Source organism: Trematomus bernacchii, unplaced genomic scaffold, assembly GCF_902827165.1.
Source record: "Trematomus bernacchii unplaced genomic scaffold, fTreBer1.1, whole genome shotgun sequence".
NCBI lineage: Eukaryota > Metazoa > Chordata > Actinopteri > Perciformes > Nototheniidae > Trematomus > Trematomus bernacchii.
In genome coordinates this window covers 236,054-254,150 of record NW_022987588.1, presented here as the reverse complement: position 1 = coordinate 254,150, position 18,097 = coordinate 236,054, and the positions used below count along the sequence as shown (strand labels likewise).

General features: G+C 38.1%; 1 protein-coding gene across 2 annotated transcripts; it reads right to left on the bottom strand.

The window, feature by feature from the left end:
• Window positions 1-1,563: 1,563 nt before the first annotated feature.
• LOC117481130 (poliovirus receptor homolog) lies at window positions 1,564-17,512 on the bottom strand. Of its 2 annotated transcripts, none has more exons than XM_034128684.1 (8): window positions 17,242-17,512; window positions 15,329-15,673; window positions 14,916-15,218; window positions 10,625-10,718; window positions 6,895-7,046; window positions 4,770-4,872; window positions 4,539-4,640; window positions 1,564-4,335 (listed from the first exon to the last, which is right to left on the bottom strand). In XM_034128684.1, exons 1-7 carry the CDS (start codon window positions 17,309-17,311, stop codon window positions 4,580-4,582), a joined length of 1,128 nt encoding a protein of 375 aa, XP_033984575.1. In that variant the 5' UTR covers window positions 17,312-17,512; the 3' UTR covers window positions 1,564-4,335; window positions 4,539-4,579. The 2 variants fall into 2 exon arrangements, with proteins under 2 accessions (XP_033984575.1, XP_033984576.1); XM_034128685.1 differs by having other exon boundaries at window positions 4,552-4,640.
• Window positions 17,513-18,097: the final 585 nt, after the last annotated feature.

The window sequence follows — 18,097 nt, the reverse complement described above, 5'->3', positions numbered from 1 at the left end:
ACCGTGATTTAATTGTAATAATTAAAAATGATGCCGAAGTAACAAAATACTGATAATGGTTAGTAAAAACCATGAATTAATGCTTTGACAAGTGTGCAGAAGACGGCAGGCGAAAATACGATCATATCCACTACTTTTGTGTCTCGAGTGCCGGTGTTCTCACACACAAGCATACGCACACTCGCACCAACAAAAACACACACATGATAAACAACCTCTCCATATTTTAATAATAATAATAAATTGTATTTCTATAGCGCTTTTCTTGAACCCAAAGACGCTTTACATTTGGAGGGAGGGTAGACAAACAAGGACAGGCAAAAAAACTAAAAAACAAAACAGAAAAAGCAGTCAGGAGGAAGTTGAGGAAATTGAGGAAGTTCTAATTTTGCCTTAGACTATTTTTATGGAAGTCACGGCGATCTCTCAAAGCTGTGATCCGAAAAGGGTAACTTCCTCTTTCTATCCATCAATAATGTCACTCTGTTATCACAATGCCATTCTAATCCAAGCACCTTTCAAATTGCAGCTTAATAAAATGTTTTAAAGAGGATCTATATTCATGTCTGCAGTCCTAAGGCAACTTTCTAATTGTAAGAAAGTCTTCAATGTTCTTACCTAATTTGATATACAGTCATATGATCATAATTACAAAAATACTTTTGTTTTATATTTTTGTAAATATGCTCATATGACTGTATTTTAAAACACAGTGTACTTAAGCTCTTAAAGAAACTATTTGGGCTGGGTGGCGCTCTATAGCTTAGGGCCAATAGGAGACCTCGATGCATTCTTTACCCTCCTCATTAGCATTCTATGCAACTAGTGTGACTAGTGCACATTTGGGATCCACTAGTACTAGTGAACATTTTAAGCCTCACTAGTTCACTAGTTGAATTTAAATGTATCTCACTAGTTAACTATAAAGGGCAACGGGTTCACTAGTTAACGTGTAGACATTTTGAGCCCCACTAGTTAACTAGTAAGGTCAAAAGAGGCGTCAACTAGTTAACTAGTGAACCTTTTGCCTTTACTAGTTAACTAGTGAGTGATTCTGGGTGCTACTAGTTAACTAGTGCAGACACATGTATGCCTCTAGTTAACTAGTTCTGCTTCTTTTTTGTAACTAGTTAAAGGTGGGGTAGGTAAGTTTGAGAAACCGGCTCGAGATACACTTTTTGTTATATTCCATGGAATGCTCTTTACATCCTGATAGCAATAAATATCTTAAGTGCTTTGACAAAAAATCCATAAAAAATGTCATCTGTGGAAGCCGTAGTACTGTAAAAAGCACGACCAATCATTTTAGCCGGCCCGGCTAAAATAACTGGATGGCCTACCAGCCTGTCAGCCTTCCATCTGTGCACAAACTTATCTCGTGCCCTCATTGGTCATGTGCGCGTTCGTGTGTGTTGGAGGAGGGGCTCTGTAAGGAAGTGGCAGATTTTCTCCGGTTGTGTATTTTCAAATTCTAGCGCATTCGAGCTGGTTTCTCCAAAATTACCTACCCCACCTTTAACTGTACACTGTATCCCAACACTGTGTACCCACTAAATACAGAAATACGAGGGATTTGTAAAGTTTATTTACATACAGGTTGAAAGAAAGGTATATGACACTCTGAACATTGACTTAACGCAAAACAGATATATTTGGATCTGACACTTTTATTAAACTACTTTTATTAAACTACTACTAATGTTACTGCAAAATAACAAAAAAACAAAAATTGCAGTATATTCAAGCAAATCTAAAAATATTAAAGGAATGTGAATCACAAACAGCAACTGAAATAGTAAAATGTGCATAAAACGTAAAGCCGATATTCTATAATGAGAAGGAAAAGGGAAATAGCTGCCTTAGTACAACAAAATTATACTTTTATTTGCAGACACGATACGATACGAGACACTGCAACCCCCAAAACAAAACTTCTTATAATGAACATATCGATCATCATAAATAACTTGACCAATGAACATAGCTATAGTTTACGCTCATATTAACAGCGGGCAGAGTGCGTTCATTTAGTGGCTTAATTATATACTTCATATTTTTATTAAATAAAGGTTTCCGTATTTGAATGTCTTTGACACGGTTCAGATGTATTTCTTACAACATACAAAACATTTTTGATTTACGCACGAATAATTTACATTTTCAATTGAAATAAGAGTGAATATGTGTGCAAGAAATAGGGGGAATTAAGTAGATCGGATTTATTGTTCCTCTCCTCCAAAACAAATACATTCTTTCAAAATAAGCGCTGTGTAGCAGAATTTGAGGAATAAGGAAAAATCTAGATAACCCATAACCCAAAATGGAAAAAAAGACACTCAGGATAAACATATTAAAAATACACGTGTAACTACAACGAAGAAGGATATATTTAACTAAACATGATTAAAATCTTGGACTATTAATCTAAGGACGAAAACTAGTCTAAAATGAAATCTAGGAATGTTTTTTTTGTCACTCTAGTGTGAGCTTGGTATTGTGTGAAATGTGTGGACAGCTATTTGATTAATTTAAATACAAATAACATTGGCATAGATATTCAAAATCCCCAGGAGATGAAGCCTTAAGGACTTTCTATGTTTGTAACAGATAGGTTTTAATAGAACAATAAGATATCGCTACATCCGCTGCATATTTTAACACAGGATGTAGGCCAAAGGATATCATTTTAAGATGGAGAACAAGATGGAGGATAAATCAGAGGCCGGTTCATGTATGTCCCTTGGACTACTTTTATGTAAAGGAATTTTGTAACTTTTAAAATCTTAACTAAGGAAACATTTTTGAAACTTAACATAACCTGTACAACCCAAGTAACCTCCCATTATGATGTATGCCAACATGATGGCTTTAATGATTTCAATAAGAGCCAATCAAACACTTTATACTTTGTTTAACTGATAATTATCAAATATATTTAGGAGATGAAGATGCAGTCCAACTTTATCAATAATATAATAATGTTTTTCTACAGTTTTCGTAAGTCAGCTCTTCATTTTGACCTTCACTTAACTTAAAACATCATTCATTCCTTTTTTGCTGACTTTGGGGTCTTTCTGTTTTAAGCTTGTTTACCCATAACATTGGAGGAAGCTATACACCTATTCAAAGATAACAAAGAGCTTGGCTGACTTAAACACAACTAAAACATTGTCAGAGCAACAGTTTCAAAGCAGAGCAAATGTTTTAGCACTCAGTAGATAATAGTAGTAGTCAAAAATTACATGAAATGTGATGGTGCTTAGAAGTTCAGCAGCTCACAGATAAGACTATGTTTAATGTGATAGCGGCTTCAGAGCATTGATCCAATCGATCTTGATCATATAAATAAAATGTTTAATATAGGCGTTGGTTCAAATAAAATTAGGGGTTTAGAATGTAACATGTTCTTTTGTACATTCTTCTCAACACTGACGGTATTCTCTTACATACTGTACGCATTTGGTATAAGGAAAACGCATCATTAAATATACTGTGTGTCAGGAAAGATTGGTCTGTCTGTTATCTGGCAACATTGTAAACACAAAAACAACACATCAAGTCCAGCTTAGTAAAACATTTTAAATAAATTAAGAAATGGTATTGAAATTTCTCAGCAATATTTAGTTTGGCCTGTTAGGTTGTTTCTTGTGTGGTTGTAAACACTCTTTATAATCCTCTGCTTTGAGCAACAGTGAAACGAGCAGTGTGAAGGATTACGGGAGATCCAATAGGAGAAATTGATTATAGTATCCAAGTTCTCATTGGTGTAACCTGAAATTAAGAACTGTTTTTTGTTTGCCTAGAATGAGCCTCTTATGAGTCCGTCATTTCTCTACAGTGGCCCAGAACAGATACAACAAACTCTGGCTGTAGAGAGCCTTCATTCTTTGTATATCAACTGAGAGCCACTGTAGATTGTAAAAGTGTGGGAGAAAACCAGAAGGGAAGTAAGTATCGTGGCAGTTACAGCCGTTACTGATAGTGCAGCCTCTCAAGATTAAAGCCAAATCTCAGATAACACTGATGCACGCGTTAATCGGTCATGCAAACTTTCCATTTCAGTCAGCCATAGACAGTACACATTCATTAAAGGCTTTGAAGCTTCCACTTTTTAGCTTGAAAAATACTTTCACTATATACATTCTCCACAAAACTTTATCTATTTGTTTAGAAATGAACCAAATATAATTGTAAAGGCTGTTATCATAGGACATTACCATACAAAGCACCTAGACAGCTGCACCTGCTCCCTAACAGCTGAGTCAGGAGGGAAACATGCCGAGGAGAGTCCATCTGCACTCCACCCTGCTACTCCCATGGACTTCAGGAAGATCCCTATGGCAGACAATACAAAACATTTAAGTGAAGAAGCGCTTTTTAAATGAGTATGCCAAGAGTGTAAATGTATTATATAAAAGAGCATCTAAAAAAAGACACAAAAAACACATGTAATACTTTAAACACTAACTGCATTAAAAAAGATTAGATAGTTGTTTTTGAGGAACACAGATTTCACAAAATTAAATTGAACAAATTACCTATTAAACATACTTTATCGACCCATTAGACTGGAATCTTGTCAAACTTGTTGCTCTTCAAGTGGAGATGAATTCGTTGGGACAGGCTGCCTGTCTCCGCTCCTGGATAATTAACCACCAATTAATATTAAAGAACACATATACATAGTTAAACAGTAATTGCCTGTATGATTGGCAGAGAACATGTGTATTGCAGTTAAGTGTTTGTAGAACATCTGTATTTATTAGTACCATTGAATCCTTCCAGATTTGTAAAAGTACCCTGCTGCAGCCACAGCAGCGACAATCAGGATGAACAAAAGGCTGAATAAGACCCAACAAGCAGTGCAGTTTCCTGTAGAGACAGACAAACGTGTATATAGAGAAACAGGAATTAAACACTGGCAGTTTATAAAAAGGTACATCTAACCAAATCTGATCCCAACTTAAAGCCTAATATATTAAAAATGAATGTATTTTAGGCTGGGCATATCTCTGGCGGTCAAACTGATCAGGTCAGAAGGAGCTCTGGGTTAAACTAGAGAAAACTGGAGAGGGAACATTGACTCCTCTTTCATTACAAGTATGGAAGCCCTGAAAGGGAATTAAGAAAATAATTTTCTGGTGATCGACTTCCTAATTCTGATCTACATAATTGTCTATCCTGTGTTTATGACCTAACAGAGTTAAAAAAACAAGGTCTACATGTGAAAAAAGGTTTTGCCATGTGATTTTATCCTGTCGAATAATTGTTTTGCTAGTCAGCCTCTTGTGGCCTAAATTGTTATTATAATATCAAGCAAAACATTTTTGCTACACAGATTACTGTTTAAACTTAGTAACAGTACCCATATTTATCTATGTTTTCCAGCTGTTTTTAGGTCATAAACACAGGACAAAAAGCTATTTAGATCAAACTGAAGTGTGGCTTCGTACTGTGGCGTAGTGTACTAACAAGTGTTATGTATTTTAATTAATTTTACTTTAAAATATCATTTTAACTTGTTAGTTTTTTTTAATTAAACTGTATATAGAACAGATACACAAATGTCATCTCTTAATACATGCTTGGTGGGATCAAGTTCCTGAGTAAGTACATGATTAACCTCAATGAAATGCAGTTTAATGCTTCAACAAGCCAACATTAGCATCATTTACTAATACAAGCAGCAAGTTCCCTGTTTCTGTGTTTCCTTTTCTGAATTGATGTAATTTTTTTTATGAAATCAAAAAGCATTTACATGACACCACCAAAAAACAGAAAATAAATGCAAGAATATATATATAAAACAAATATCTAATTAGTATAGGACATGCTTTCCAAGAATGGTTACCATTATAAGTGATATTCATCTGGAGACCCTATATTCATTAAAGATTACTTTTTTTAAGTTGTTGACAGTATACTTATCCAGACACTGTTGTCTTTAAAGCTATAGAGATCTACTTTGGTTATTAATGATGTAATCTTCACAGAACCAGTATTATAGAGAGCACACGTTTTGCAGAACTGCAACACACTATGGAACGCTTGTCCATTCCCATGAAATATGTATATATGATATGTCATTAGTCAAGCATTTCCAACAAGTGCTGTCAGGCCTCAGCTCAACTCTCCCCCGCCTACCACAATGAGACACAATGAGACCTTCATAATGTTTTTAACAGTCAGACAGACATTCTTGGAGATAGACTGAGCACTTCTCCAGACATCATTTCATTTCTTCATTTCATTTTTTATAAACATGTTTATATCCCATCTTGTATTTATAAAGCAAGCACCTTTCAGCTGGGACACTATATGTTATTTTTGTATTTCATTTGAGAAATACTTATGATAGTAAACATTTGGCTGTTGCTTTTGCCTGATTCCTAAAAGCAGTAACTGAACGTCTAAATTGAAAATAACAGCAGTTAGGAAATAGGAAACAGATTAATTCAAAAGATAAAACGTCATGTTTCCTCAGACCTCATGATCATTTCCTGCATTGGAGTGTTGGCTGAAAGTAAACCATATTGCATTTTCTAACTCTCTACAATCTCATTCTCAGGGATGGGAGGGTGAAACGGACATGCCTTTAGCTCCTGGGCGGATACCGAAACATTCCAAAGCCCACAAACACCATTTTGTGTCCTGGTCTGACCTTTCAGGTAGTCATGGCTACAATAGCTCGACAGAGAAATATCCAGGAGTTATCCAAGTGAAATACATGCTGTGATTCAACTCCAGGACTAGCTGTATAAGCTTCTCCTTTGTATTGGTTACACTTCTAACATAAATTCATTTTGCAGCAATACATCCACAAAACAATCAAAAAACAAAAACACAGAATTAAGAACAAATGCAAAAACCCAATAAAACATTTACAGACCTTACCTGAAGCCACATACACACGGAGCTGTTGTTGTTTACTTCCATGTTGGTTAGATGCTTCACACTGGTAGAGGCCATTAAGGTCAGGGGTCATTTCCTTGAGCCGTAGCACTGCACCCTCTCTGACAGCAGACTGAGGCCACGGGAGCTCGATTCTGGAGAGGGGAGAGGTTAACTCGTTTTCACACGATTTAAAACAACGACAAGCATTTTTGGTATTTAAATGACATGGGGAAATAAAATACATCAACGTATCGCCTTGCAGCTTGGCAACAACTTACTGTAGGGAAAACAAAACATAGTTGGAATCAAACATGAACAAGATCTTACAGCTTGAAAGAGGATACATTTCAATGAACATTTGTTGTTTCAGCAAGTTATGACAACGTAGCCTGTGAATAAACAACATAGGCTAGTGCTGGTCATCTACACTGCTATCTTCCTATTGTAACAACCACACTCACTTCACTGTTAGACATTCCCTAATTTAAAGGGGACCTATCATGCAAAATGCACTTTTGTACGTCTTTTATACATGAATATGTGTCCCCGGTGTTCCAGGGAACTCACCAAGTGTCAGAAAACACAACCCTCTCTATTTTCCTCCATACCCAAATCTCTAAAAAAGGGGCTGCAACGGATCTGATAAAAACTGATCCAGATTTGAACACTTTACTGACGTCAGTAAAGTGGTGCTACGGCTATTGGGCCAACTCTCCACCTATCAGGGGAATGTGGGGTTGGGCCACGGCCGGTCAAAGGTCTTCTTTGTTATTTATTGAGCTTTAAAACAAATGAATAACGACTCTATATAATAAAACACGGAGGACTGAGATCTATTTTTCTCCCCCTCTTCTGACTTCATCAGAGCACGGCTCCCCTCTCCTGCAGGGGGGCGTGGTCAGCTGCAGCTCACAGAATCAGCCCCGTGCAAAAACAGTGCTGGAGAACAGCAAAAAGAGCGAAATGAGGCATGGCTAAAATGCATGATCTGTTTGGTATCATAGGTATGGCCCTACAATATATCATTTAAATATAGCATGATAGGTCCACTTTAATCTACATATTTTAGGCTATACTTTAGCTACTCACCCTAAATTGTGGTTTTCCACTTATTTTTCGAGCAAATATAGTCACTGGCCTCAAATGTTGCCTTTATAAACTTTTCAGATTTTTCTGATGGAAGATGGCCAATGTAGTTTGACGATTTAAAGGTTTATTGTTATAACACATACGCAACTATGGTTTAATTATGCAATGTATGAAAACTTACATCGCAAGTTCCTCAACAGTGCAATTACAAGACATAACTAAGACAATATATAAAAACAACAATGCAAATACAAATAGCGCAAGCTTCCAGAGGCCTGTACGACGAAGCCGGTTCAACAAAACCTGGATATGTTTGAGTTAACCGGTTTACCTAATCCAAAACAAACGCTCTCTCGCTAAGCGGTCCTACGACGCTGGTTATCAACTCGTTAACTCAAGCCAGCTTTGCCCTATCTAGTTAGGTGCGCGTTCTCATGAAAGGGGTGGTATTTGGAGCATTCGACCAATCACAAACATGGACAAGCGTACTGACAGCGCAGCGCGTCATACTTCCTGAATGAAAAGTAAACTATAATATTAGACAAATATGAAGACATTAAACTTTAAACATCCATGACTTAAACACTTTATCCAGGATAAAAGCCACATAGCTGCACCTGCAAGGTGAATACAGCTGGTAAAAGAAGAAGTGTTTGAATGCGTACATTAACAGGTTTATGATATCACTGCCCCGTCTAAGACACGAGTGGATCTGACTTTAATTACATTTGACTCAAGTGTTTCGTCAACTTAAAGGTGGGGTAGGTAATTTTGGAGAAACCAGCTCGAGTGCGCTAGAATTTGAAAATACACAGCCGGAAAAAATCTGCCACTTCCTTACAGAGCCCCTCCTCCAACACACACGAACGCGCACATGACCAATGAGGGCACGAGATAAGTTTGGGCACAGATGGAAGGCTGACAGGCAGGTAGGCCATCCAGTTATTTTAGCGGGGCCGGCTAAAATGATTGGTCGTGCTTTTTACAGTACTACGGCTTCCACAGATGACATTTTTGTATGGATTTTTTGTCAAAGCACTTAAGATATTCATTGCTATCGGGATGTTAAGAGCATTCCATGGAATATAACAAAAAGTGTATTTCGAGCCGGTTTCTCAAACTTACCTACCCCACCTTTAATGTGTTGCTTAAAATAATACTTCTGCATACAGTATGTGACACTGTAAGTGTTGCACGGCCAGATACGGCTCAAGAAGCTGACTCAGATAAGGACATATATGATACATTATGATGTGATATGATATGAATGATAATGGGACACATCGATGTCTGCACTCACAGTGCCGGACTGTACGTAATGTTACTTTGATTCGGTTACTTATGTTGTGGCAGATATTTAAGTAAGCTTTCTTCACGCTAATGTTATAATAGTCAGATTGCTCTGAAGATGGGAGGTGATATTCTATTAATTTTCACGTTCACACAGTCGGTGATTTTTGCCGGCCGTCTTTCCTGCAACGGCAGTTTAAACTGTATTTCCTTTCTCCTGTAATATGACTTGATCACTTTAAACTCTGCACACTGAGCTCTGATTGGTCAGCAGGCGGTGTTTTCACTGACTTGATCTCTTAACCTGCAACCTAACCTGCTCCGGACCAGGTTAGCCGCTCAGCATAAGTTACCATGGAGATCTAGCTGAAGTTAGCTCGCTAAGCGAAAATCCGGCTTCGTCGTACAGGCCTCTGGAGTCTATGTTGAACCTCCACAATCAGCTCCTGTGTGTTGCTGCTGTGAGATGAAGGTTGTTATCCTGGCACCGAGTGTTACAGCCGCAGCCTTCTCTCCGCTCTGTACTCCGTCTCGTGTAGTTTGCCTCGTCTATTTTTTAAGGACTGATACCCATGTTGGCTAAAAACATGTTTGCTCAAAGTCTGAGGCTCCAAGTTCACTCCTGACCAGCACAAATTATAGTTTAGTTTAGCAACAACCTTATAACCAAGGCTGATGCTGCTGATATCACATAAGTTCATCAGCCGGTGGAGTTTGCTGGAAAACTCCTGAACTAATCCTTTCAACAGGACATGATGATAAGCTCCGTTTCCGAGACAACGAATCTGCACTGATAATGGTTTTATGGAGTCAACATATGGACAGTGGAGCCACCTGTGAACCATAGGCAAACAATGTGTCGTCTTTCTGGAAACAAATATTGTCTCGGGTTGGAAACCAGAAACAAGAGCTGAAAGGAGAGCGCATTATTGACCAGCTGCAAGCATATATCTATCTACACATTATAATTAACCTTTTAAAATGTACTTTTACTGCCATTCAAACATTTTGGGATATGTCTCTAGAGTTTTTAATTCTTTAGACAATGCTTTTTATTTGAAAATGAGATTTTATCTTAATGTTTTTATCTGGTTAAATAAAGGTTAAATAAAAAAATAAAAATAAATATTGGAGCACCATGGAGGTTCACTACAGCTAAAACAATAATCCAAAATGTAAATTTTACAACACACTATTTAAATCTTTCAAATACATTTGGCTAGTGGCACAACTCTTACCATCCGACCATAGATCGTGAGAACAAATCACACAGTTCTTCAAGGTTAAACAGACATAATATTGTTTGATTAAGATCCTGTTCACTGAAACCAGTTTATTCAGACGACAGTACCTGCTCCAGGTGATGTTTGCAGGTGGATTTGCTTCAGCCTCACATATAAAGGAGCCTTCAGAAGTCTCAAGAATGGTCACTTCCATCGGTGAAACTGCAAGAAACAGGGAGAGAGGATAAGCGGTCATTGTTTTAACTTTAACATACTAATTACAGCTGAACCATTACACTGTTATCATGCTTTCTAAGGCACCTGATTTAAGGGATTTTAAAAACCTAAACCTCATGGATCTCTAAACTGCTGAATCCTCTTATGTACACTACTTTAGCTGCAGTGAGAGATTATTGTTGACTTTTCACAGAGAGGCTGCTGTGCAAATCAAGGTCAAGGTGATACATTACATAGCAAGCAAGCCAAGTATCTAACAATAGACAGAGGAAACTGCAGGCTACGTAATACCTGGCTCGATTTATAGTCGCAATGTGGATGGAATGACAAAGGAGTATTTTGTTTAAATAGAGATGTGGGTGGAGAATTCCACTGAGACAGTAAATCCTTGTACACGAAACTGTTCGAAAAATAACACTTTAAAGTTGTGTTGTTGTTTGCATCGACTCATCTTCTCCATTAGCTGTTTTAATACACATTATTATTTTCTCTTTTGATAACCTTCTGTTGGGAAAATACTGAATGTACTCTTTCATATCAGAGTAGCACATGATAACAAAGGCCCTACGTAGCTGTGTACGTAACCGGATGTATGATTACATGGATGAAGCTTATGAGACACTGTGTTGAACATACAATAACTATGTTCCAACGATTAAACACGAGGACACAGCCCCTAGGGAGATAGGCATATGACTGTCATGTGTTTTGCTTACGTGGGCCTTAGCTAATCTGAACTAAGCGAATACTGCTTTGAACCGGTATACATGTATCTTGTGACTGAATAACACCCTGTCTTGTATATAATGCATGTGAAGGACACTGTTCTGGGAACTAGCTGTCCCATGCAGCTGTGTGTGTGATGACTACTTCCATTCTTGCAAGGATAATAAATACATGTATCCTGATATTGAAGCTCAAGCCGGTGACGAGTGATATTTTTCTAAACACCTTGTAAACACCTATTTGTGTCCCTGTCTTTCCCAATTGTCTGCATCATCTTGCTCTTTTGTCAAAAGAATAAAAGTTCTTGGCTTGAAAAGACAAGTGAGGTGATTTTATCATTTGACATGAACAAAAATATCCTTCAATTTTTCAGGAAATTAATAGAACATATTATGATTCAAAGATAAATCCCTTAAAAGGGCTCCAAATGGATGTTAGGTCTAGTTCCACAGTCTGGTTTTGTAACAACACTTTACCTCAGCTAAATGAAGCTGATGTGATGCACTTGAAAAGCATATTGACTTTGGAGGATATATGTATTTTGTATTTTATTGAACTGTCACAGAAGAAGAATTTATATGCATACATGCATGCCGGTTATTTCTGTTGCTTTATGTTCAAGCTTGGGTGGATTGGAAAGGATTGTGTGTGAAATATGAGTGTCTGCTGCAACACTGAACAGTGGTTTGGTTTTTATCTCCAGTGAACTCTGGTATGTTTAGGGCAGATAGTAGTGGAGTTAATAACACCATTTTAATAAGTTAACTGTACTGGCAGCGATGTTCAAGAATAAGGGAAAAGCTTTAGAAACTGTAGCGGTATGAAGTTGATCATTCACAAGAGAAAGGGAAGGTTAAGAATTAAGTAGATCGGAAAACCGCAGTATGTATTCATGTCAGGAAAGTTTGCTTTGAGAATGTTTATGGAGAATTGTAGAGAGGGTCAGAAGGAGTTGCATTGATATCCGAATGAAAAAGTGTGATATTTTAAGAGGAAGTTGGGAAAAGGTGAAGGATATGTTGTATGGTTTGATGGAAGAGGCACTTACCAAGAGACAGGAAGCAGAAGGGGAGGTGACAGAGTTGAAGATGAGTAACGAGGATTGGCATGATTGGGAATGATCAGAGGGACAGCTCAGATTAGACATTTTGGAGACAAAGCCAAAGAGGCAAGATTGAGATTGTTTGGAAACATGCATTGAAAAGATTATTGGGACATCGGGAGAAGGATGCTGGAGATGGAGCTGACAAGCAAGAGGAATGGGAAGGCCAAAGACAAGGTTTATATCTGTGGTAAGCAAAGACATGCAAGTGGCTGGCAGACCAGATGAAGATGGAGACAGATGATCAGAAATGGAGACCCCTTAAAGAAGCAGCCAGAAGAAGAAGTATGGTATGTTCAGTTCTCTTTCAGTCTGTACATTGTGTGAAATCTAACCGTTCAAAATACTGCAGTTGACTAATTTGATTAGTTGAACACAATATGTGCCATTATACAGTATGTGTCACTTCAGTTCTTCCATTGTATACAATGTGTTGTAGAGGGCAAGCAGTTGTGCAAGCAGTTGTGCAAGCAGTTTTGCATGTTAAGAAACCAAGTTTAAAACCTGCAGTTATTACATTTTCAAAGTAAAGTAGCTTTGCTCAAGACTGGGAAAATACAGCCTTGTGGGATTTTCAGATATCAGGAGACAAGGGCAGAGTTCATACCGCAGGGTTGTCACAATGAAACCAAGAAGACCTGTTAAGTAGTCCAAAGAGCAGGGTTTGAGTTATGTGGGAGCCAATGGGAGCTGGGCTCCCATAAGGAGGGGTCTGAGCTCCCATGAAAGCAGGGAAATCATATATCTGTGGGGGTCGCTAATATATTATCAACAACCATGACTTTAATACAAAATAATGCATTTCTCAATGTAATGAGTATTAATTACATTAACGAGGTAAATCACCTAAAATAAAAACATGTTTTCCAAAAGAACTATGCATCGTATTTTCTCTTGAATGACAATATGCCTGCACTCAGGGATGTAGTGCTGCCGGAGAGCACCGGAACGCCGCTCAGAGCGAGAGAGAGAGGGAGGGAGAGAGAGAGAGCGCAGCGGTACCTGGGGTTGTTGCTAGCATCTGGTTAGCTAGCTGCGCTAACGGTTATAAGAAGCTGTTCCCTGCCAAAGAGTAATACATCATTTAAACAGACATGTGTATGGTTCAAAGCAGTTCACATTGTGTCTTCTTTTTAAAATAGAAGATTCAATTGAAACATCATCATCATATGGAAAGCAATTTGGAAAAAGCAATGGAGAAAGAACACCTGCACCAACTCTGACCTAATGATTTGAAAATGTGTATCTTTTAAGTCTTACATTAGCAAAGTCCTTCAACGACACAAACTTTCCACAAATCGCTTGTTTGAGCTTAATAGCTTAATTAATGTTACCTGTCCATGAGGCCAGACTAATGGAAAGACCACGAAATTAAAAAAGCAAGAGAGACTGTGAAATATCGAATTTAAGTTTGTTGAGTATATCATATAAATAAAATAAAAACAATTATAATGAGAAGCGGACATGATGGTCATTTATTAAGGCTTCAGCTACAAAATAAGTGTAGAAATCACTGATGCAGCCTGTGGATGATGTAGTCTCCATTTCCCTCACACCTCAGGGGCCAAGTATTGCACGAGTTCTGTGGCTACCACTTAATGTCTTGACATGTCTTAATGAAGCCAGAGGGAACATTAAAACGAAACACACCCATTGCCAGAAAAGCCATTATTTGAAAAGCTTTTAAATGTGTAATGGCTAAGTATAGAAGCAGTATTAAATGACTCTTGTGGAATCATTAGGGTGCACAAACAAATTATATTACTTTTTAGAAGGTAGAGTCTTAGACCCTATCATGCTTTTTGGGGTTATCCATTTACTGAAGTGTGTTATTTGCATTTTTGTGCATGTGAATGGACTGTAAAGGCTAAAATATTAAAGCTATCTCCAGAGTTTCTCTTTTGACCTAAGCACATATTCATCACATCACTATATGCTTCTATTGGCTAGCGCTCCAAGAGATTGTACACAGGCTAAGGGGTGGGACATCTCTCAGTGGTTGACCAATTACATCAGAGCCAGCCAGCTAACCAATCAGAGCAGACCGGGCTCTGGTGACAGACAGAGGGGGAAAAGAGGTATTGCAGCACAGTATGGGAAAAAACAAAACAAAAGAACATGTCACATTAGAAGCACAAAATACAAACGTGAACCTGAAAATGAGCGTAATACTGTATGTCCTTTAAAAATCAATCTCCAGCATTGCTTTTAGCACCTTCAACCAAGACAGAGGCCCAATCCGCAAATACAACTGAGACCAACCTGGTTTTCATATTATTAATGAATAAATCCTCAGATTGAAAATGGTAATATGATAAAGAATTAGAAATGTAAGACAGTATTTGTATACCCACAGTAGACCTGTATGGTGAAGGGCAGGGTTTCTTCCATCTTCATGGCTGCACTGGTGACGACACACTTGACCAATTGACCGTCTAATTCTCTGGTAGGTACTCCAAGCAGCGAGCTGATTGTGGTTGTAGTACTGTTAGCATTCAGGGTGGAGGTGGTTGATTCTCTCACTTTTCCTACCAGAGCACCAGTGAGCCAGCTTATTGCTGCAGGAGGCTTTGAACCAGCAGCCGTGCAGGTAACAAGAGAAACCTCTTCATTACCCAAAATAGGATGATCATCCTTCAGGATTGTCACCGGAGGCACTAGGAGGGTAAGAATACACAAATAAGTCAGCATAAAACCATAGAGGTATAAACATTAGTCACATTTGTATTCTCTCAGTAATGTTTGTATGCACTACATTATAGCCTACCAAGCAAATGTAGAGGTATCTCAGTCTTGTGAATTCCGCTGGGAAACAGCGTGAAGATGCAGGTGTAGGTGCCTTCGTCCATCAATGTGACTCCAATTAACTGCAGGGATCCATTCTTGGCTTTTAAGTCCCCAATAAATTTAAAACGGCCATCATCTCCATTTCCATTGACAAACTGTGGTCCTGTCTTCAAAATTGTAAAGAAGTTATTGTTCTGAGGTTTTTCTCTGGTCTTCTTCTGCCAGGAAATTTGGTTGAGTGTTTCTGTAGCGCCGATAAGTTGGCAGGGAAAGTTGGCAGTCCCTCCTTGCACAACGGTGACGTTTCCTCCAATCACCTGAAGCGCTGCAAGATGCATAAAATCACATCAGGCAAAAAAAAACAGAAGGTACAAACCATATGGCTCTCCTATGAAGCAAGGTGAGCAGGATTGTGTGGTACAAGGTTAAAGTTCAAGGCTTTTATTGGTCATACGAACATAGCTACAGTGTAGTTATGACGATGAAAATCTTAGGTCACAGGCTCCTCCAACAGTGCAACACAATAAAACAGAAAAACAGAACAAAATAGTGCAAGTAAATAGTAAATACAAAAAGAAAAATAGTAAAAAAAAGTGAAATAGTGCAATAAGAGTCTTTATACAAGTTATTGGAATATGATATATTAGATAAATAGTTTCTAAGTAGCAGCCAGATGAATGTTATTTCAATGTTCAGGTGTTTAATAGTCTTATTGCCTGTGGGATGAAACTGCTACGATACCGCCTGCCAGACGGCAGCAGACAGAACAGTTTGTGGTTTTCCATGGTATGAGGGGGCTCTTTTTAACCTGGCTATATTTATATAGCAATGTATGCTGCTGACCTATGTTCAGTACTCATTTAAATGTCATAATAACAGTCAAATTGAAATGGGCTAAAAAGAGGCATTTCAACTAGTTACTTTAAAAAAAGAAATCATCATATTTCAGTCAATATGAACAATACAGACTCCCAGCTGAAAGAATAAGTTCAATAGGAAAACATGTCAGCTGTAACGTAACATTATTGAACAAAGATGTAGATGCATTGTTTTGCGTTTATTGTGCCTCTTTCTCTTTTCTCCTATATGATGGGACAACATGCAGAGCCATTATGGTGGGAGAAGTGATAGAGCCTTTGTTTGAACATGTATCTTTTAGGAAAATGTAAAGTAGGCTACTAAAGTAAACACTACACCTCATCACGTTTCTAACCTTTGCATCTCATAGTATGTGGTTGAATTTGCTTAAATAAATACTTCTCTGGGAGGAGTACTCAGAACTTGTACTTGAGTAAAAGTAGAAAGTACCAGAGTGTAGGAATATACTCAGTGACAAGTAAAAGTCCAGCATTAAAAAAGTCACTCAAGTAAAAGGTACAAAAGCATACGCATCAAAATAAACTTAAAGTACAATAAGTAAAAGTAATAAAGTAAAGCATTATTAAGTAACTGAATGTACAAAATAAATGTAGTGGAGTAAAAGGACACGATTTACTTCTGAATTGTAGGGGAGTAGAAGTAGCCTACAAAGTAGCATACAATGGAAATACTCAAGCAAAGTACAAGTATCTCAAAATTGTACTCAAGTACAGATTGAGTAAATGTACCAGTTACTTCCCAGTTCCCACCTCTGCTCCTCATGTTGTCTCATCTCTATTGTTACAAGACATGTGCGCCACAAGGTGTTTACTGATTCATTACATTGTGGTGAAATACAGCAGCAGCTACTCTTTGTTCTCTCCTTCGATATGTAAGATGCGTTCTGCTATCGTGAACTATTTTTGTGTAAGCAGCTCTGTATTTTATTCTACCGTACCCATAGCGTAACGTAGATATAGAGCAAGTCATTTTCTTTGAAGGAAACATCGAGAACTATTAGCTTGTAAAGCTTACCTTCGACTGTGCTCTGAATCAACGTAAACACCGATAAGAATACTGATGCTGCTGGAGAAACACCGTGCATTATGACGTCTCCATAGATTCCCGTTAAAGTTAAAACAATATTTGTCCGTCCATCATGTGTGTAACACCCTGGATGTAATCATAGCACGGTCATCCGACCTACGCCATCTGAGCAGAGCTACTGTGTGCTCTTAAAGGGGAAGACTGGGACTTCCCAACCTCCGATTAGCAGTAGCGTGGCGTAGGGAAAAATTTAGGGGAAGCCCATTTTTTTGGGTTGGTTGGGGGGGGGGGGTCAATAACGTAACCAGATGAGTGATTACAGCGCCCGGTATCATTTTACACACATTTGTATCACACAGATGCAGGACTTGCACACGCCTGTTATCTAACCGACAAGTCCGCACGCACTCTCCAGCCGAAACTCTCGTTTTATTAATTTAAGCATTTTCTTATTAATTTATGCAGACACACACCCCCCCAAATGCAATACCAGCCGCAGTGCAGATTCGGTAATGAATAAAAAAGAAGCATTCATTCACAAAGTAAATCAGGAGACCTTTAAAGTTTTATGTACACATCAAAGTATCAGTAGGCGTGTATGAAACACATGAATTCAAAAACAATTATGTACAGAAACATTTGCATGCGATAGTCCACCTTCTCTTCCCTTCCCTTTCTAACACACGGCAAGTGCAGCAACAGTCCTCGTCTCTGTAATTAGCTCAGAGAGAGAGAGAGAGAGAGAGGCGGGGGTTGTTAATAAAATAAGTTAAGAAATGATTCCAATGTGTACTATCGGTCAGTAAAAAATAAAAAAAAACAGTTTAAAAGGGGAGTGATTAGT